The 21,457-nt window shown below is 52.5% G+C and overlaps 2 protein-coding genes across 2 annotated transcripts in view; one reads left to right on the top strand and one right to left on the bottom strand.

Moving 5' to 3' along the window:
* The window catches only part of LOC143692673 (uncharacterized), a 180,661-nt gene that overhangs the window by 146,113 nt on the left and 13,091 nt on the right, over window positions 1-21,457 (bottom strand). The gene's annotated exons all lie outside the window — the stretch shown is intronic.
* LOC143692731 (olfactory receptor 14C36-like) lies at window positions 17,724-18,733 on the top strand. The gene has a single exon (XM_077172974.1). The coding sequence runs from the start codon at window positions 17,801-17,803 to the stop codon at window positions 18,731-18,733; it is 933 nt and encodes a 310-aa protein (XP_077029089.1). The 5' UTR covers window positions 17,724-17,800.

Here is a 21,457-nt window from a genome sequence, read left to right as displayed (position 1 = left end):
GAGAAAAAAGACTTTTGCATTTGATGGAGCTGTGCCTTCCCTTGGCTTTGTTGGCTGACAAGAAATGAACATTCCTCTGTGTCTCGGGCAGCTCCTTCTCCAAGGAAAGCAGGCGGGAGTTGGAGTCAAGGAGCTGAAAGCTGCAGGTGCAGCCTGGGCTGGAGGGAGCTCAGATTTGCACAAGGCTGCTCTGAGTGCCAGGGCTTGGATTGGGGAAATGGTGGGGTGGGGGTAGGGACAGAGTCTGATTGATTGTCAGCCATGAAGGGTCTTGATTTTCATATCCATTCAAACTGCATGAGGAGGTACTTGGATTCAATGTGAATTGGAGATTGCACATATCGATTTATGAATAGGAAAAAATCCTTAACAGGACCTGAAAAATCTTTTCTCACTGTCTTTTAAAATATAATGCATTCACTTTGAAGACACTACTGAAGTCTGTCAAATTAACCACAAAAGATTTGAATACTTAATTTATTCCCAAAGGCTTGGCTTGTTCAGGTGTTCTGAATGTTAATGAGCTCTGGGACACTGAATTCCTGCACTGAAGAGCTGAAGGCTGAACAAGTGACCTGGAAAATTAAATCAAATGATTCCCAGAGGCTTGGCTTGTTCAGGTGTTCTGAATGTTAATGAGCCGTGGGACACTGAATTCCTGCACTGAAGAGCTGAAGGCTGAACAAGCCTCTGGAGCAGTGAAATTCAGCAGCAGCCTCCAAGTTGCTGAGGATGTCAGCAGCCCCCAGTGAGGCCATCCCTGCCCAGAGACCGTGGGGGAATGGGCAGACAAGGAGAGCGTCCCTGGGGCTGGGGCAGCACAACTCAGAGGCACCAGCGGCTCCAGCTGGGCAATGGAGTGTGGAATGTGGCTGGGAAAGCCCTGCCTGGGCTGGGCCAAGCAGGACACACAAGCCCTGACCCACATCCACTAAAACACTCTCTCAACAAGACATTTAAAAGGAATTACAATTGTTTGTGTACACTGAGTTGGATGCACTGGAGAAATATCAGCAAGAGATTCTCAGGTGCCCAAAACAACAAAATAGGAACTTTACTGGCAACTTTAGAATATCAGAGAAACTTTGGCCAAAGGTTTAATACAACATTCAATCAACAAGAAACACTTCTCAAAACATTAACTTTGCTCATTCAACTTCACAAACTCTAAGCCTGTTCTATTTTAAGTTACTCAAGTTTTGCAAGAAGAGGGAATAAGAAAAAGACAAATAAGATTCAGAGAAGCACACACAGAGCTTCCAACTCCTGGATTCCAGCAGTGTTCAGATGGAAATTCCAAGAGGAGGTAGGGGCAAGATGTGCGCTTGCCTTGTGGTCAGCCTTCAATACCCCTTGGTCTCCCTGGGCCCTTCCCCCAGGTGGGGCTTGGGCTCATTTGGTCCCTCAGGAGCTGGGCTGGGGGCTGCAGAGGTGGCTGTGGAGCATTGCCTGTGCTGTGCCAGGGACTGGCAGCCACTGCTGGGCTGGGATAGAGGCTCTGGGGGGATTGGGGTTCCAGGGCAGGGCAGGGCTGGGGTTCCAGGGCAGGGCAAGGCTGAACCTGCCCCTTCCTCCCCCACACATGAAATGTTTTGAGCCAACAATCTCCTCCAGTCTCTCACAATAAGGCAATGTTGGAGGTGGAATTCCATTCTGGCCACGGGCACTGGGACAAGAAGGACAGTTCTTTTCCATAGGAAGGAAAGCACAGAGCCCCAGTGTTTGGAAGGCAGGTGAGAGCCTCACTTGGCCACGGCAAGGCAGACTTCTCAAGAATTGCAGATTTTGTATTGGACCAGTCTTTCAATTAAGGGAATTTTGAAGGTGGAAACTCAGTCTCAGCCATGGGCACCTGGAGAAGCAGGACAGTTCTTTCCCATAGGAAGGAAAGCACGGAGCCTTCCCCAGTGTTTTTGGGGACAGATGAGAGGTGACCCTTGTGAAACCATTGCCAGCCAGACCTGTCCAGACAATATTCCTATTGGAATAGTCCCTGGATATAAGGGAATTTGGAAGTGAAATCCCAAATCTGGCCAGGGTGCCTGGAGGAGAAGGACAGCTCTTTTCCATAGGAAGGAAAGCACGGAGCCCCAGTGCTTCAACAGCAGATGAGAAGAGACCCTCAACATGCCAAGGTCAGCTGGACCAGTCAGGCAGCCCATGGGAGGCCAAACCAGCCACACCTGTTCTGTGCTCCCTTGGTTTTGTGGGCCCCACAGTGCCACAATGGTGACTGGTTTCTATGGGGTCCAGTGTCCGGCAGTGTCACAATGGCAAAGTCCTGCAATATCACAATGGACCCTTGGTTTGATGGGGTCCCACAATGTCACAGTGGCCCCAAGGTTCCATAAGGCCCTGCAGTTTCACAATGGTCCCACTTATTCCACAACACCTTGCAGTGTCACAATGGTCTCCACAGTTCCACAGGCCCCACAACGACATGGGATTCCTCTGTTCCATGAGCCCTGCAAGGTCACAATGGACCTTTGGACCCTGGGGGTTTGTGTCCATTGTGACAATGGTCCCCAGTGTCACAATGGACCATTGATGACTGGAGGCCCCTCTGTGTCACCCTGGAGCTTTGGTTCCATGTAGCCCTGCAGTGTCACAATGAACCCTTGGTTGAATGGGGTTCCACAATGTCACCATGGTCCCAAGTTTCCATGCAGCCTTGCCATGTCACAATGGTCTCCTTTGCCTCTACAGTGTCACAAGGGACCCCTGATGACACGAGGTTCCACAATGTCACAATGGACCTCTGGTACCATGCAGCCCTGCAGTGTCACAAAGGAATTTTGGTTTCATGAGGCCCCACAGTATCACAGTGGTCCTCTTGGTTGTGTGGGGACCCCCAGGGTCACAATGGTCTCACTGGTTCCATGAGGCTGTAAATTGTCCTGATGGTGTCTCCATGGTTCCATGAGGCCTTGCAATGACACAATGGACCTTTGGCCCCATTATGAGACCATGGGGTCTCACAGTGTCACAATGGACCCTTGGTTTGATGGGGCCTCTCAGTGTCACAATGATCCCTACATTCCTTTGAGCCCCACAGCGTCAGTACGGCCCCCTTGGTTCCATGAGGCCCAGCAATGTCACAGTGCTCTCCATGATTCCATGAGGCCCAACAGTGTCACAATGGTCCCTTGGTGTCACAGGGCCCCAAAGTGTCACAATGGTCCCTTGGTCTCACAGGGCCCCACAGTGTCACAATGGTCCCTTGGTCTCACAGGGCCCCACAGTGTCACAATGGTCCCTTGGTTCCATGGGCCCTGTGCTGCTGCATTCCCCCCTCCCCTTCTCAGGCCGCCCTGCCAGCTGAGAAATGCTCCTTGGGGCTCGGCCTTGGCCAACAGCCCCTGGGCTCAGCTCCTCTGCAGCTCATCACAAACACTGTCTGCTCCAGGCACTGCTGCTGCCCAACCAGCTCCTGCTTTCTGGAGGAGCAGCCCTGGGAACTGCTTTTGTTCCCTCAGTGGCACAACATCCCTGTTCTCACACTGCCAAAGAAAGCTGTTGGTGCCAAGTGTGGCCAGGATGAACCATTGCTGGGACTGAAGCCCCTCTCTTGGGGCCCTGCAAACAGCGCTCCAAAAGGAGCCCTTGGAGCTCTCCTGGGCCAGCGACTCCCTCTGAGTGGGGCCTCTCCCAGCCGGGAACTCTCCCGTTTGCTGCACTCGGGGATCCCCAACAACGACGGAGCCTGGGCCAATCCCCCCACTCCTCCAGGCTCAACCCTTCACCCGCTGGGGAGATGCCAAAGGATCCACAGGGAGCATTTCCTGCCCTCAGGGGAATTTCTCCCAGGTGCCTTGCACTGACTCTTTGTGTCTGTGTGCCCACAGGAGTGCCTGTGCTGGGGAAATGTGGCAGAAATGCTGCTCTCTGAGGGGTTTGAGTGCCCTGGATAGCTGAGTCAGTCAGGCCTTGAGGTAAGGTTAAATCACAAGGTCTAAGTAAAGTTAAATGCTGCTAAGAGTTGTTCTTTTCCTAAGGTATTAAGTTCAATTTAATTTATTAGCTAAGTTGAATAGTAAATGTTATTCTTATGTTAAATTGCTAAGTCATATGTTTTAAGTTTGGTTAAATAGTGTTAAGTGCTGTTCTTTTGCTAAATTGTGAAATTGATGGAATCAGTTAAGGTTAAGGTGTAACTTAAGTCCTGTTAAGTTTGAGCTCTGTTAACCTCTTGGGCCATATTCCTTTTATCCTTGCCCTCACTGTCCTTGTGTCACACACACACAGGGACAGTTCTCAGTTCATTTCTGGTTTGATTGCCTGGATTTTGTTTGTTTTTGTTGTTGCTTTGTTTCCTTGGTGTGCCTGAAGCGTCCAGTCAGGAGCAGAGTGACTCTTGCCAAGGAACTTTGTGCTGCTGTCCCTTAATATTCAATCTGGTTTTTCCTGTTCCTTTGCTGGGGATTTTTTCAGCACTCTCAAGGCCTCGTTGGTACCAGGGTGAAGGAGCCCTGGCCCAGGCTCTGGCCCTGGGGGACACGGGGACGCTGCCGGGGGGTCCCTGTCCCCCTGTGCCACCCCCAGGGCCCCGGCCCCCCGTCCCCGTGTCAGGCTCTGGGGTCGATCTCGTGGAACATCCTCTGGGGGAGGCTGCGGTGCCGGGGGCGTGGGGACCCGGGGGGACAGGGGACCCCACTGTGCACGAGCAGGGTTGGACTGCTCTGGGGGGAACTGTGAGGGGGGCTGGGGCAGAGTGACCTCCCCAGTGACCTCACACAGCACCTGTGATGTCACACAGCCCCTGTGATGTCACACAGCCAACTATGAGATGTCACCCTATGATGTGATACAGCTGCTCTGTGATGTCACAGAAGTCTCTGTGATCTCACAGGCTGCTCTATGATATTACACAGCCACCCAGTGATGTCACAACCCCCTCTCTGATGTCACTGAGCCACTCTCTATGATGGCAGAGTCTGCTCTGTGGCCTCACACTATGATGTCACAGACAGCTGTGTGATGTCACAACTCCCTCAGTGATGCTAGAAAACCCTCTCTGTGATGTCATACTGCCACTCTGTAATGTCACAGCACACACTTTGACCTCACAGCCCCCTCAATGATGTCACACAGCCATGCCATGATGTCACAGCCTGCTCTGTGATGTCACAGAATATCCGCTATGATGCTGTAGCTGCTCAATGACCTCACACAAAGAACTCTGTGATGTCATAGCCCAATCTGTGACCTTACACAGCCCACTCTGTGCTGTCACACAGCCCCTTGCTGTCACACAGTTACTCTGTGCCTCCATGACACAGCCACAGAGGAGCTGCTGTGACACAGCCCCCTCTGGGACATGCCACAGCCCCTGCCAGTGCTGAGCCCCTGGGAGCTCTGTCTGTGCCCTGCTGGTGTCCCTGAGGGGCCCTGGCAGTGCCCCAGCCCTGCTGGGCTGTGCACAGGAGCTGCTCCTGGCCAGAGCTGTCTCTCTGCAGCTCTGCTGCCCTTGCCAGGAGCTGCCTCTGGGCCAGGAGCCCAGCCCAGCTCAGCAGCACAGACACAGCACAAGGACTGTAATGACCCTCCGGAGCTTTGGTGCTCTTTGCATCAGACTCAGTCCCTCAGAGTGTGCTCAAAGAACTTCTCAGGGACTCAGAAATAGGGTGAAACAATGAAGTTTCTCATATTTTAAATAGATCCATCTGAGGGACAGGACTGAGAAAATGTCCCCAGGTTCCAGGAAGAGCAGAACACTGGTGGCAGTGATGACAGGTGGGGACAAGCAAGGCAAAGGTGTCTCTGGTGCTGAGCAAACCTGCACCTCTGTCCCTGCAGGCTGTGGGCATCCCCTGGCTGCCCCACCTGGCTGGCCCCTTCCTTTGCTGACAGCTCTGCCTCCTGCCTGCCTCTGCCTACCCACACAAAGCCTTGGGCTGCTCCAGGCTCCTTCTGGGGGACGTGCTGCACCACAGCCCTGCCCTGGCAGAGAAATTCCTTTCACCTGGTGTCCACTCTGGGCCTCCCCAGCTGCCCTTGCTGCCATTATTTCCTTCTCATGCTTATATGCTCTAGGAAGAAAGCTCCAGCCTCTCTGAAACCACCCTTCCATCCCTCCCAGGCTATTCCTGTTCTGTCCTCAGTCTCCACACCACTGAGCACAGAGCCTGCAGACTCTCCCTGCTGATTTTGTGATGAGGCCTCCAAACCTCATATTGCGAGATTTTTCGTCCTCTCCAAGGTCTGTGAAAATGGAAAAATAGAGATCAAAGTTATTTTCTCCCAAATCTTGCAGTGATAAAAGGGTCAATACCTTTAAACTGAATGAGGGAGAATTTACATTTGTTAGAAGAGAAAATATTTTTCAAGGATGAGAGGGGCACAAAACTGCAACTGTATTTCCAGAGAATTGGATGCCCCATCCCAGGTATTGTCCAAGAGCAGGAGCTTTCTGCAACCTGACCCAGTGAAACCCCCTGCCCTCCACAAGGACAGAATTCCTGTAGTGTGGGTTCTCTGATGTGCTGGGTGCCCTCACAACGCTTCTGGCCAGAATGTCTGCTGAGGGCAGCCAGGCTGCTGCAGGGGCAGTGCCCTCACAGCCATCACCATGGCAGCCCTGTCCCCTGGGCCTGGCTCTGCCCTTTCCTCTGCCCCTGCCTTGGCTCTGCTGGCATGAAGAGTTTTGTCATTGATATCTTGTCCCCAAGGTGCTGGGGCCAATGGCTTCTCAGCCAGGCTCCTGGAGCAGCAGTGGCTTTTCAGAGCCCAGCCCAGGATGAGCCCTGAGGCAGCAGCTCTGCAGTGGTGGCCACCAGGCCGGGCTGCCAAGGGAGGCTTCTGGCCATGGCCTGCAAGCAGCTGCTGCTGCCAAGGTGCCTTTGGTGCCTCAGGCTCTCCCTGGCACAGCTCCCAGCACGGCACTCTGCCCTTGTGCCCGAGGCCTTCCCTGTGCTGGGGCTGGCCTGGGGCTTTTCCTGCAGCGGGACCTGCCCTGCTGATGGCACAGGAAAGGCAGTTCCTGCTGGAGCAGGAGGCTCTGCCTGCAATGGCCTCCAACAACTCCAGCAACACCATGTTTGCAAAGGCCGCAATGGGAAATGAAGGAGGGGGGGTCACGCTGCTTTTGGGGTGAATAATGCAGAAACCAGCCTGACTCCTCCATCCCAAAGTTGAACATCCTCAGAGGGAGCTGAAGCTGTGACAGTGCTGGAAAATCCCCAAAGAAAGGAACAACCAAGTGCCACCACTGAGAGCTTCTACAGAGCTGCTGAGCTGGCCCAGCCTGGGCACACCTGACTGACAGGGCAGCACCTCAGACTAGAAAAGCCCCATCCCAAATTTTAATGGCAGCATCCCCTGACATTTCCCTTCCTGGGGGGTGTGGAGATTCCTCCCTGCAGTAGGGACACCCCTCAAGGTCACTGCTTCAGGCTGAGCCAAAGGGATTTGCCCATGGTCATTGGTCTGTGGGAGTGACATCAATCTCTCCTTAAAAACAGCTTCTTTTCCTTTAATAAAATTGCTTTGAAATCCCTTCTGAGTGCTTTCTATAAATTAGTATAATATAATAAAATATGGTACAGCTCTTATACCTTGGAGTAAACAATTCTGATTAAGATAAGATAATTTTTTCTAATTGTTACCATAATAGATAATATAATTTTTTTATAAATATATATGCTTTGTCATCCTTAATCCTGTGGGACAAATGCTAAAGGTTAAATTTCACCTTGATAATTCTTTACCCATGAACTCTGTAAAAGTCTGAGGCTGGGATTGGAGCCAGTTGCTCCAAGGCTCCTCTCACAGAAGGAGATTACAAAGCCTGGAGGTCCTTGGGGGTATTTTTCTGTGGATATGAGAGTCTGGTCAGAGACAGAGAAAGCAAGAGAGTTTTCCCATTAATTAGATTGGGAACCATTAGGAAGCTGGAGAGAAAGAATTGTAAATTATCGACAAGTGGTGTCTGCAATAGGTTGTTTTTTCCATAAAGTTGGTTACTGAAGGGGGTTGTCTTTATCAGCCAATCATGTGAAATGTGTTGATTAAATCACCAAAGAGATCCACCTGTAGAAAACCAAGGTCAAAAGGAAGAGGATTGAAAAAATGGGTGGCTTTTAGCCCTTAGCCTTCTGATCTGAGTCTGTCATCTCTGACTCAACGGTGACATTTGCAGATCTGTGGGGACTATTGGGAATCCTTTCTGCACCTCGTGACCCAACAGGAGCTTCTCTAATAAACGCTGCCTGAAGCTCCCACTGTGCCCATGGCAGGAACCCCTGTGAGTGTCTGGGACATCCCGGCTCTTTGGCAGCCTGGGGACTCCTGGGATGTCACCGTGGAGCCCCCGTGAGTGCCTGTGACAGATCAGTGCCCTTGCAGCCCAGGGTGCCCTGGGATGTCACCATGGAATGGCTGTGACAGCCTCTGACCACAGGGCTCTTTACCATCCCCAGAAAGCCCTGGGAGGTCTCCATGGAGCCCCTGTCTCTGCCTGTGACATTCCAGCTCTGGAACAGCCTGGAGACTCTTGGAAAGTCCCCATGGAACCCCTCTGAGGGCCTGTGACAAATCTGATCCTTAGCAGGCAACCATCACCAGGACACTGTTGCTATGGTCAGTTTCCATGGCAACCATCACCAGCCTCCTGTTGCTATGGTCAGTTTCCATGGCAACCATCCCCAGCCCCCTGTTACTATGCTCAGTCCCTTGGCAGCTCCATGGAGACCCCATGCCAGGGGTGGTTGCCATGGACACCAGCTCAGGCCTGCAGAAGCTCCTGTTGGGTCACAAGGTGCAGAAAGGATCCCCAATAGCCCCCACAGATCCCCAAATGTCACCTTTGACTCAGAGATGACACAGACTCAGATCAGAAGGCTAAGGACTAAAAGCCACCTGTTTTTTCAATCCCCTTCTTCTATGTCTTGTTTTGCTACAGGTGGACCTCACTGGTCATTTATTCAACACATTTGACATGATTGGCCAATTAAGACAACACCCTTCAGTAAACAACTTTATGGAAAAAAGTCAACTTATTACAAACATTGTAGGGGCACCAGTTATTGATGTTTGTTCTATGTTGGGCCTTTTTGGGGGTTCCCTGGATGGGGGAAACCCTCTGTAGCAGTTCTGTGCCAGGTAAAAGGAGATGCACAGGACTTTTTCAGTCTTCAGCTTCTTGCTTATTGTTATCTTATCTAAAGTTTTGCATTTCTGTCCACACCAGGCTCAGCATGCTGGAAAAGCACTGCAAAATGGCCACAAAATGTACGGTTTCGAGGTCTTCTATAGTTGTCTCATCCAATTAACTCTTAAAACATACATTATTTCTACTTATCTACCAAAACCTCTCCCCTTGACTGTCCAGATGACCTCTGCACTGTGCTTTCCTTGACCAATCACCCTGTGCCACCAACACTGCAGAAAATGGAGTAGATGAAGAAGACAGGGACTACACCCAAATTCTTCCATCTCACCTCCTATCTACACCATACTAAAAATCCCAAAAACTAAATTTCTCACCCAAGGGCTATAGTATACTACCCTCTAATCTATTTCACACTTTGGTAAATTCTAATCTATCTCAACGTCCTGGAAGTCCTCTCCATGGGCGAAGGTTAAAGGCAGTGTTTCTCTGGGGGTCAGGAGCCCTCAGAGCAGACAGAGAAATATTCCCTGTGCCCTGGATTCCCACACATTTCACCTAAAATCCTTTAAGCTTTAAGATTTTAAGTTACCCAAAAATGATCCAACAAAGTAGAATAAGAAGGTGAAGAAATAGAGACCAACCGAAAGACAGACGATCCATAGAAAGACACGCACATGGGCACCAACTGCTCAGGTTCCAGCATCACCAACAGAGAAACCCCAGCAGAAGGCAGGATCCAGACCCTGGGCTGGCCTCGTGCTCCAGCTTTTAACCCCCTGGGCCTTCATGGCCCCGCCCCTGGGGTGGGACTGCCAGTTGCTTGTCCAATCAGAGCCAGGGTAGCACCAGCTGCTGGTGTGTGATTGATTGATTGACAGCTCAGCCAATCAGAGCTGGGTTAACACCCCCCCCCGCTGTGTGATTGGCAGCTCTGCCAGGCCAGGGCTGGGGGTGGGGCTCTGTCCCACCACAAACCAAGGCCTGACCCGGCCCTGGCCCCACACGGGCATTCCGAGCATCCCAAGGTGTCTCGGGACATGGATCTCATCCAGTCTCTGACAGCAACCACGGTGACACTACGGAACCTCATGGAGCCATGGGTCAGTTGTGACAATGGAGATCCAAGGAAACGATGGTGAGACTGTGGAATCCAGGAATCATGGAATCAAGGAGACCATTGTGCAAATCATGGGCCCTATGGAAGCAAGGATCAATGATCAAACTGTGCTTTGATTGTGATTGATTTAAAATAGAAACAAGGAGCCATTGTTTCACAGGGGGGCTGCGTGGGGCCAATGGACCCTTGTGACTCTGTTGGGACTCATGAAACCAAGAAGCCATTGTGACATTGCCAGACCTCATGGAATCAAGGAGACCATTGTGACAGTGCTAGGACCCATGAAGTCCATGGAACATGGAACAGGTCTGCCTGGTTTGGCCTCCTGGGGGCTGTCTGACAGGTCCCACTGAATTTGACATGTCAAGGGCCATTTCCCATCTGACTGTGAAGCACTGGGGCTCCCTGCTTTTATTCCTATGGGAAAGAACTGCCTTTCTTGTCTAGGCACCCATGGCTGAAATTAGGATTCCACCTTTAAAATTCCCTATATCCAAGGGTTACTCCCAGACAAAATCTGCCCATACAGTGAAGTCTGGCCAGCCTTGGCCTCTGGTGACTGCCTCTCATCTGCCCCTGCACCACTGGGGCTCACTTCTTTCCTTCCTATGGAGACCATTGTGACACTGCGGAGCACTGTGGCACCAATGGGCCACGGTGACACTGCAGGCCCTTGTGGAACCTGTTACACTGTAGGAACTTGTGGAACCAAGGGGAACATTGTGACCCTGCAGGGTACCATGGATCTAAGGGACCATTGTGACACTGTGGGGCCTCGTGGAACCAAGGACATCTTTGTGGCTCTGTTGGGCCGCATGGTCCCAAGGGGCCAGTGTGAAGCAGCAGGGCTTTGTGGAACCAAGAGGCCATTGCTGCATTTCAGGGCCTCATGGAGCCAAAGGGCCGTTGTGATCCTGCAGGGCACTGTGGATCCATGGAGAGCATTGCAGGGCTCCATGGAATCATGGAGACCATTGTGACACTGTGGGGCCCCATGGAACCAAAGGAACATTGTGACCCTGCAGGGCCTCATGGATGAAAAGGGCTGTTGTGACACTCTGGGAAGTTGTGGAACCAAGGGAATCATTGTTGCACTACTGGACCCCAATGGAACCAACGGGTCATTGGACACAGAGGGGCTTCATGGAACCCAAAGGCCATTAGGACACTGTGGGGCCTTGTGGAACCAGGGAGACCATGAAGATCCTTAAGGACTTGTGTAACCAAGGGGCCATTATGACACCTGAGGGCATCATGGGAGCAAGGAGCCATTGTGACACTGCAGGGCCCTGTGGAACCAAGGGAACATGAAACAGGTGTGGCTGCCTTGGCCTCCCAGGGGCCACCTGACAGGTCTGGCTGACCTTGGAATGTGGAAGGCCACTCCCATCTGCCCCTGAAACACTGGGGCTCTGGGCTTTCCTTTGTATAGAAAAGAACTGTCCATTTTTTCCAGGCATCCATGGCCAAAATTAGGATTCCACCTCCAAATTTCTGTGTATCCAAAGATTGCTGCCAGACAAAAGTTGCCAGGACAGACAGGTCTGGCTGGTCTTTGATTCCTGAGTGCCAGCACTCACCTATTTTCCAAACACTGGCAAGGGCTCTGTGCTTTTCTTTGTATGGCAGAAAAACATCCCTCTTCTCCAGGCACAAATGCCTGAAATTAGAACTCCACATTCATAATTTCAAATATCCATGGGTTGCTCCAAGCAGACCTGCCAGGACAGACAGGTCAGGCTTGCCTTGGCCTCTGGTGGCTGCCGTTCATCAGCTCCTGAAACATGGGGGCTCCGTGGTTTCCTTCCTATGCAGACCAATGTGACACTTGGGAGCCTTGTGAAATGCAGGGGCCATTGTGACACTGCAGAGCGCCATGGATCCAAGGCACCATTGTGACACTGTGGAGCCTCGTGGAACCAAGGACATCATTGTGGCTCTGTTGGGCTGCATGGTCCCAAGAGGCCAGAGCAAAGCAGCGGTGCGGGAGTTAGCCCAGCTGTAACTCAGAGTCAGACAGATTTTACCCCAAAAGCATTGGGCATAAGTTTCAAGCCCTGGGAATCATTTGTTTAAATTAAGGTGAGCTTGAAAGTTCTCCAAAAAGCCTTTAGTGTTGTTATGCTAACTTGTCCAAGTTCTATTCCCCTATTGGTTACTTGTTTCCCCTATATGGTTATTGTTTTAGAGTGTTTCTACCCCCAAGTGTACATGTCGTTGCTCCCCTTTGTCTTGGGTCTTTGGATCCTGCCCCTCATACTGTGCTCGACTTCTCCATGTTTATTGCTTTTCACCCTGTTATTAATGTTCCTTTTAAACAACTCCATTGATCCTTCTCCTTTTCGTTTTTGCCACCCTCTCCCTGAAGTCAGGGAACCAGAGAGGTTTGTCACAGCCACCCTCATTGTGACCTTTGGCGCCCAAACAGGGACCATGACACTCAGGGCTCCCTGTGTCAGTCACGTCAGCTGGGGTTGGCTGATGGATAGGCCAGGGCTCCCTGGGATTTTGGATTGTGCCGGGCCCAGTGGATTCATCGTTGCTTCAAGGGACCTTGCACAGGATCAGCAGGGACAATGACGGTTTCACCTGCATAGGATTGCAGGTGGGTTTGGGGAAATGCAAGACATTTATTGCCCATTTTGCCACTGTGTTTTTACAATATGCACCCACGCCCCATAATTGATTTGGGGTGTTCTGGTGGCTCTTCCCCATAAGGCAGAGAAAGAGAAAAATGCGCAGCCAGATGTCCAAAGTAGAAAGGAACGTATACGTATGCTTTAACTATCACTGATCATGACATAACATTTTCAAAGTACGAATTAAAATCATCATAAGGTGGATTAATAAAAACCTTCCAGATACCTCTGCTGATGAAATTCATACCACTGGATTTTGGGACTCAGTGGGAGTTAAATTTACAGCCTTTTGATCAAAAGGGACCCCGTTGCACCCTGCATGCTCCCCATCTTCCACGCCATCCTTGAGACCCTTCACCAGCAAGCAGCGTGTCGAAAACTCAATCCGTTGGTCACTCCTAACTCCGGACCACCCCTCAAACCTGCCTTTCTCAGACCTTCCAAGATGGTCCAAGATAGCAATGGCCACACTGTCTTGGAGCATCATGCCCTGGAGACTCAAGATGGAAGGAGCCTGAACGTGGCTCTGGAGCCCGACCATCCTCCCTCCATCTTGGCTCCTCCACTTCCTGCTACCACAGCCTTCACTTCCGCCCTGAACGAACCTCCAGACTCCACCCCCACAACTGCGGGTCACGCCCCCACTGTCAATCATTCCACCTTCACCCTGGGCCATGCCTCCAAAACTCCACCCCAGGAGTCCGCCATCCTCAATCAAGGCCCTTCATCCCCAACACCTGACAAAATGGAAGTGCCCTCTGCCTCACCCTCTGGCAACAATATAACCCCATGATCAAAGATACTAAGCCCAACTGTCACACTATTCCTAATCCAAATGTTTCTGCTCCAAGTTATTCTTCCTCCCCAGAAGACAGTTTGGACTCCCCAGAGCCACCTCGCCTCTCAGCCCCAGAAGATCCCTAGGAAAGGATCCAGAAAGAAGCAGTTAAGGACGGAGACTGGTGAATAGTCTCAAAACTCCTCATTGCCCCCATTTGCTATGAAAGAAGGGGGCAGAATCCCAAGTGTCAGCCATTGGTTTACAGGGAAATCAAGGATCTGTATAGGGCAGCTAAAGACCATAGGAAGGACTTACCTTGTTTTAATGGCCTAATGAGGGCCATGTTTACAGCACGTCTTAACCCCCTATGATTTAAAATATATTATGACCATGTTGTTGTCACCTATAGAATACACCCTGTGGGAAGGGGGATGGAAGTGTTTACTAAATCCATTAATAGCAGACTATGCTAATAATGAGGCAAGGGCAGAATTGACAATCAACCATCTAGCTGGAGAAGGACAACACAGCCTACCAGATGATCAAGCAGCAGGTATCCCCAGAGAAGGATTGGATGATATCAAAGAGATGGCTTTGAAAGCTTTAATCCAGGTATCAGATGGTAGCACCCCCAATTTGGACTACCTTGGGTGGCTGCAGCTAAAGCTTTAGGGCAATCAGACCATCCTGGGTGCCTGTTGAGTAAGCAAACCAATGCTGCCTCCCTCACATTGAGTGGCTGCTCTCAGACACAGAGACCATCAGACACGCCACCTTGCAGAACAGCGATAGAGTTTTTACTCTGGGCACATGGGCATGGCTGTGTAGACTCTGAGGGCATTTGCTGCATGAACCTCTCCAGCCACAGCGAGTCAATCCACAAGAGCATTCAGGTACTGAAGGAAGGGTTCAAGAAGCTTCAAGTGAAAAACAAAGACTGGGTCAATAAACTCTTCCAATCCAAGGGACTAAAGGGTTGGATGATGTCGAGCTAAAACAGGACTAATAATTCCCTTAGTGGTTGTTGTTGCATTGTTAATTGTCCCATGTTTATTTGGATGCTATTAGAAAGTCTTACAAAATTCTTTCAGTTCCATCATTGTTGTAAAACAGAAAGGGGGAAGATACCCAACACAGGCTCCTCATGGACTCCTTGGAGGAGAGAATTGGAGGCCAGGATGGCACAAGAACCTCTCAGAGACTCAGTGTGGGAAGGAAAATCCTTGAAAGTACCTAAAAAATTCTTAAATCCATAAACTACCTTAAAAACCTTGAGTATCTCAAGGCATTAATGAGCCCCACTGAGTGTCAGTACAAAGCTCTCCAGGGACTCATTAAAGCAGATAATTGTGACCATGATTGCACAAACCTCTCACAGACTCTGTATCAAAAGGGAAACACCAAGTACCTGAAATAACTGAAGTACCTTGAAGCATTAATGAGCCCACTGAGTGTTGTTACTGACAAAGCCTCTCCAGGGACTAATTACAGCAGATAATTGGAGGCCATGATTGCACAAACCTCTCAGAGACTCCAAGGCAAAAGCCAAAGCCAAAGTCCTTTGAAAAACCTGCAGTCCCTGCAGGGAGCATGAAGGAGCCCCCAGGGCCATTGCTGAGCAAGGCTCCCCAGGGACTCCTTGCAGCAGATCCTTGAGGCCACTGGGATGTGGGCTAGGGGGGGATGCTGAGGGCAGCACAAGGGGCTGACAGTGCCCAGCCTGGCTGGGGCTGTGCCAGGAGGCCCCAGGGCCTCAGCACAAGGTGTCTCCTCCCAGCCCTTGCTGGCACAGACCCTGCTGTGCCCCAGGGCACCAAGACTTGGCTTTTCTTTGTCCCCACCTGTCATCACTGCCTGCAGTTCTCTGCTCTGCCTGGGGCCTGGGGACACTTGCTCAGTCGTGTCCCTCTCTGGGACCCATTAAAAGTCCAAGAAAGTTTGGAGTTGGATTCTGCCTTGGAGTTCTGCAGAGGTTTCTTCAGCTCCCTCTCAGGGACTGATGTTCAGGGCCTGAGCACAAAGCCCCAGAGGCTGATTAAAGTCCTTGTGCTGTGTCTGTGCTGCTGAGCTGGGCTGGGTTCCTGGCACAGAGGCAGCTCCTGGTCACCAAGAAGAGCTTCAAAAGCACATTTCTCTTGAGGAGCAGCTCTTGTGCCAGCCCAGCAGGGCTGGGGCACTGCCTGCAGCCAGCCCGGGCACAGCCCAGAGGCACAGAGAGCTTCAATCAGTCAGGGCTGGGAAGGGGCTGAGAAGTGCCTGGGGCACAATCACTGCCAGCCCTTGGCACAGGAACCTCTGGCTGCAGGACAATGCAGCTGCAGCTCCTGGAGCCATCTCCTCAAGCTGGAACATCCCAATGCCTGCAGAGCCTGTGAGTACATTCTCAGGATTTCTGGTGCAGGGGAGGTGAAATGCTAATGAAGCCATGACATGCTGAGATGTTCTGAACAGTCATAGAATATTTCCAAGAAAGGGTTTTTGACAAAAATGTGGAAATGTCCTAAGACTTTGTATTCAGTTTCCTACTATTGGAGAATAGCAGGAAGGGAGGGTTAAATATTAAAGATAGTATTAAGTATTAGTTAGGAATTTTGTCAAGTGCCTGAGATATCTAAACTGTAATTTTAGTGATCAGTAGCCTCATAGGAGATCCCTAATGTGCTTTCAGCCACTCTGCCCATGGACAGCAGCAGCATCACCTTTGCTGGAGCCATCAGGCTCAGTCTGAGCTGCCCTTTCTCCAAGCTGCAAACAGAACCTGCCCCCAGCCAGTGCCCTGCAGACAGGCAGGGTTCTGTAGGGCCTAGGAGAGTGCACAGAGATTTGGGGTCTGTGGGTGCTGGCAGGGAGAGATCAGGCACAGGGAAACACCTGCAGGAGGGAAATCTCCAGGAGGCAGAGAGAAGATGAGGCAATGAGAGAAAACAAAGCCCAGCAATGCTGTGGCAGGGAGAGTTTCGAGATGCCCACAGGAGCCCCTGCAGTGCAGCCCCTCCCTCTGAACAAGCCCCCTCCCTCCTGTGGCCCAGCCAAGCCTCTGCCCTCAGGGCCGGGGCTCCAAGGTGTGCAGCCCCTCCTGTGCAGGCAGAGCTGCAGCAGAGCCGTGGGGCAGCTCTGCAGCCCCGGGCCCAGTTCCCTCTGCAGAGCACAGGGCTGGGAGCAGCTGCCCGGCCCTGGGGGCTCTGGCAGGGGGCACAGCTGGCTCAGGGTGACGCTGTCCCCAGTGCCCGGCTCTGGGCAATGCTGTCAGTGCAGCCAGGGAAGGGGCTGCATCTCCCTTCAGCCAATGCCATCAGAAGGACACTTGGGAGTCTCCCTGAGATTTCAATCCAAGCTGGGAGCTTCCCTCCAGGATGCAATCCTGTCCTGTAACATCTCTGTGTTATCTGCAAGCCCAAGGATGAGGCACAGAAATTCTAGGATGGGAAAATGCTGCTGGGTTGGTGAAATGATCCCTGTGTTTCCCTGGGTACAAATGTGGGGCTGCGACCTTGAGAAAGGAATGGACATTTGGTGGACTGTGGGGGATCCATCTGCTCTCAGTAGTGTCAGGATGGTTTTAATGGGAAACATGAGAGGATGATCATCCTATGTCTAAGAATGATGAAAGCCCAGAGAATCCTGGAACAGGACTGGGAGACAGACCTCCTCCCCTCACTCTCCACTCACCACCTTGCCTCAGAGAACTCACTCTGTTCTCCCTGAGGGCAGCAGAAATGCTGAGAGTTACTGACATCTGAATATAGCAAGAGAGGGGGAAGAGGAGCTGTAAAATCTCTAGAAGATTTAAACAGATTTTACCATTCCTGCTCTCTGGCAGTGGGGGTGCACATGCTCACAGGGCCGTCTATATTAACAAGGTTTCAAAGTGGAACACGAGGACAGGTCCCTGTCCTCCTCCCACATCTGCACAGCAGAGCTGGATAATAAAAACCCTGTGTGTAGCTGCCCTGAACCTGATGACCCACTCAGCCAGCACCAGCCAGGGATCCCACCTTGGAGCTGAATGAAAATCTGCTGGAAATTCAAAAGGGTGTCAGAGGGTTATACAAGAAGGGTCTATGGGAAAAGGCTTTGTTTTTGCTGGAAAAGGTTCCTCCTAACCTGTCACTGACTTTTCTCCATGAACAGCTCCCCAAGGCCAGTCCCAGCAAATGTCAAACAGCAGCTCCATCAGGCACTTCCTGCTGCTGGCATTGGCAGACACGCGGCAGCTGCAGCTCCTGCACTTCTGCCTCTTGCTGGGCATCTCCCTGGCTGCCCTCCTGGGCAACGGCCTCATCATCAGCGCCGTAGCCTGCGGCCACCACCTGCACACGCCCATGTTCTTCTTCCTGCTCAACCTGGCCCTCGCTGACCTGGGCTCCATCTGCACCACTGTCCCCAAAGCCATGCACAATTCCCTCTGGGACACCAGCACCATCTCCTACACCGGATGTGCTGCCCAAGTCTTTCTGATTTTCTTCTTCCTTGGATCAGAGTTTTTTCTGCTGACGATCATGTGCTACGACCGCTACGTGTCCATCTGCAAACCCCTGCACTACGGGACCCTCCTGGGCAGCAGAGCTTGTGCCCACATGGCAGCAGCTGCCTGGGCCACTGCCTTTCTCACTGCTTTCATGCACACGGCCAATCCATTTTCCCTGCCCCTGTGCCATGGCAATGCCCTGGGCCAGTTCTTCTGTGAAGTGCCCCAGATGCTCAAGCTCTCCTGTGCCAAATCCTATCTCAGGGAACTGGGGCTTCTTGCTGTTAGTGTGTGTTTATCTTCTGGATGTTTTGTGTTCATTGTTTTCTCCTATGTGCAGATCTTCAGGGCTGTGCTGAGGATCCCCTCTGAGCAGGGACGGCACAAAGCCTTTTCCACCTGCCTCCCTCACCTGGCTGTGGTCTCCCTGTTCATCAGCACTGCCACATTTTCCTACCTGAAGCCTCCCTCCATGTCCTCCCCATCCCTGGATCTGGCCCTGTCAGTTCTGTACTCGGTGGTGCCTCCAGCCCTGAACCCCCTCATCTACAGCCTGAGGAACCAGGAGCTCAAGGCTGCAGTGTGGAGACTGATCACTGGATGCTTTCAGGAACATTAAACTGCTGGCCAATTTCTGCAAATCGCTTGTCATAAAATTCATCTTTGATACTTCTTGTAGTTTTCATTTTGGAATTTCTTTTTCTTTTTTTTACTTTTTTCATGTTATCTACAAATAAATGTCATTGTTTGTGCCATTTCTCTTTTTGTTTCTCTCCACCTTCCCTGTGCCCACAGACTGTGTCAATGTGGGGCTGCACTCTTGGTGGCTTTAAAGGAACTAAAGGATCCCCCAACAGAGTTTTCTGCAGAGATGCCCTTTTGTTGCCTTCTCTGGAGCTGCAGCAGCAATGTCTGTGTGCAGAGCTGGGGCAGATCAGTGCTGGCCCAGCAGCTGTGCCCAGCAGCAGCAGCAGCAGCAGCACTTGGTGTTGCCAGTGCTGCTGCCGTGGCCCTGCCCCGCTGCCCTGGTGGCCCTGGTGTTGCTGCAGGGCCTGAGTGCTCTCGGGGCCGGGCACAGCCCTGGGGGTGGCAGTGCCGGGGCTGCAGCAGGGACAGGCCATGGGCACTGCTGGGGCAGCGCTGACGCCTCAGGCCAGGCCCTGGGGGCTCCAGGCTCCTTGCCCAGGCTCTCTCAAGAACACGGCCAGGCCAAGGCTCAGCACAGAAACCCCCGTCAGCAGCCCCAGGCTGGCCGTGGGCAGGCTGGGGGCAAACAGCATGGCTGGGGCTCTGCAAGGGCCCTGGGGCAGACGGGAAGGAGCAGCAGAGCAGGGGCTGATCCATGCCCAGTGCGCTGCACAGCCCAGGGCAGCGTCCCAGAGCGTCCTCATGCAGCTGCCAACAACATCCCCCCTCTGCAGCCCTGGCCTCTCCCCCAGCTCACACAGGTGCCCCATCCTTGCAGGCACAGACACGGCAGCACTGCCTCAGCAGCCCCTGTTTGCATTGCACACAGCAGGGCCAGCACCCCCATGCTGTTGCTGTGGGGACATGAACCTGAGGGAGCGCAAATGCCACCAGCCCCTGGGGCCAGCCAGGGCTGGGGGACACCAGGGAAACCACTCAGCTTTGTCCTGGCCTCTGCACTCAGCCAGAAAGTTTGTTCCCATCAGCTGGGAGTTTCCTGTGCCACTGCAGACGCTGTTGCTCAGAGCCAGGGATGCCTGGCAGCCACCCCCAAACTGCCCTCAGCATTTCCTTGGCTTTGCCTTTGTTTTCTTTACTCTTCCCTTGTACAAATCTCTTCCTCTTGCCCACCCCTGTTCCTTCCCCTGCAAACAGCCCATCCCTGTTTGCCCTTTCCTCTCTGGCCCCACTCCCCATTGCAGTTCCTGACTTGGCCCCATGGCAACGTCCCTTGGGCAGCAGGATCATCCTACAAGTGCTGCAGGAATTGTCTGCAGGCTCCTGCAGTGCCTGCTGCTGCTCCCTTGCCAGAGGCACCCCAGGCCAGGGGGGCACATCTGGGCTGCTGTGTCTGCCTCTGGGGCTCCCTGTTCTGGGCAATGAGGAGGAGCTGCAGAGGCTCTGCAGGACTGACAGGATGGGCTTTGGGGCTGCCAGGAGAAGCTGAGGGACCTGGGCTGCTGGAGCTGCTGAAGAGGAGGCCCAGGGCTCATCCTGCACCTGCTCCAGTGGTGGTTTCAGAGAATCCCAGGATCAGCAAGGTTGGAAAAGACCTTGGAGATCATCAAGTCCAACCTGTGCCCTGACACTGCCTTGTCTGCCCTGAGCCTCCTTTTCTCCAGGATAAACAACCCCAGCTCCCTCAGCCCCTCCTCACAGGACTTGTGTTCCAGACCTCTCCCCAGCCCCACACTCCAGCCCCTCCATGTCCTTCCTAAATTGGGGTCCCAGAACTGGACACAGCACTTCTGCCCAACCAGTGCTGAGCACAGGGGAAGAATCACTGCCCTGCTCCTGCTGGCCACACCATTCCTGAGCCAGGCCAGGAGCCATTGGCCTTCTTGCCCACCTTGGCACACTGCTGCCTCATGTCCAGCCTGCTGTCCATCAGTGCCTGCAGGTCCCTTTCTGCCTGGCTGCTCTCCAGCCACTCTGTCCCCAGCCTGTAGCGCTTCAGGGGTTGTTGTGGCCAAAGTGCAGGACCCGGCACTGGGACTTGTTAAACCTCACCTTGTTGGATTTGGACCCTGGATCCAGCCTGTCCAGGGCCCTGTGCAGAGCCCTCCTACCCTCCAGCAGATCCACACTCCCAGACAACTTGGTGTCACCAGGGTTCCATAAGGCCCCAGAGTGTCACAATGGTCTCCATGATTCCATGAGGCTTCACAGTGTCACAATATCCGTTTAGTTCCATGGGACCCCTTGGTGTCACAAAGTCCCTTGGATCCTTTGGCCCTGCAGTGTCACAATGGATCCTTGGTTCCATGAGGTCTGGCAGTGCAGCAATGCTCTCCTTGGTTCCACAGGGTCACAATGGCCTCTTGGTCCCAAGGGCCACCACGGTTTCAAACATGTTTCATTCATTCCATGGGTCCCTGAGGAGCAGCCCTGGCCCCTTGGTTCCATGGGGCCCTGCAGTGTCACAGTGGCCCCATCGTGACACCAGGTCCTGCTCTGTCACAATGCTCTGCATGGTTCCACAAGGCCCTGCAGGGTCACAGTGGCCTCTGTGGTTCCAGCAGGACCCAGACTGTCACCATGGACTCCTTGCTTCCATTCAGCCCCACAGTGTCACCATGGCCCCTTGGCTCTGTGCTGCCGTGTCGCACACAGTGTCACCATGGTCCTCTTAGTGCCACCAGGCCCTGCAGTGTCA

This window comes from Agelaius phoeniceus (genome assembly GCF_051311805.1).
Source record: "Agelaius phoeniceus isolate bAgePho1 chromosome W unlocalized genomic scaffold, bAgePho1.hap1 SUPER_W_unloc_2, whole genome shotgun sequence".
Taxonomy (NCBI): domain Eukaryota; kingdom Metazoa; phylum Chordata; class Aves; order Passeriformes; family Icteridae; genus Agelaius; species Agelaius phoeniceus.
This window is presented reverse-complemented; position numbering and strand designations above follow the sequence as displayed.

Coding starts and splice junctions, on each gene's coding strand:
- LOC143692731 (XM_077172974.1), top strand. CDS start 17,801: ATGTCAAACAGCAGCTCCATCAGGCACTTCCTGCTGCTGGCATTGGCA.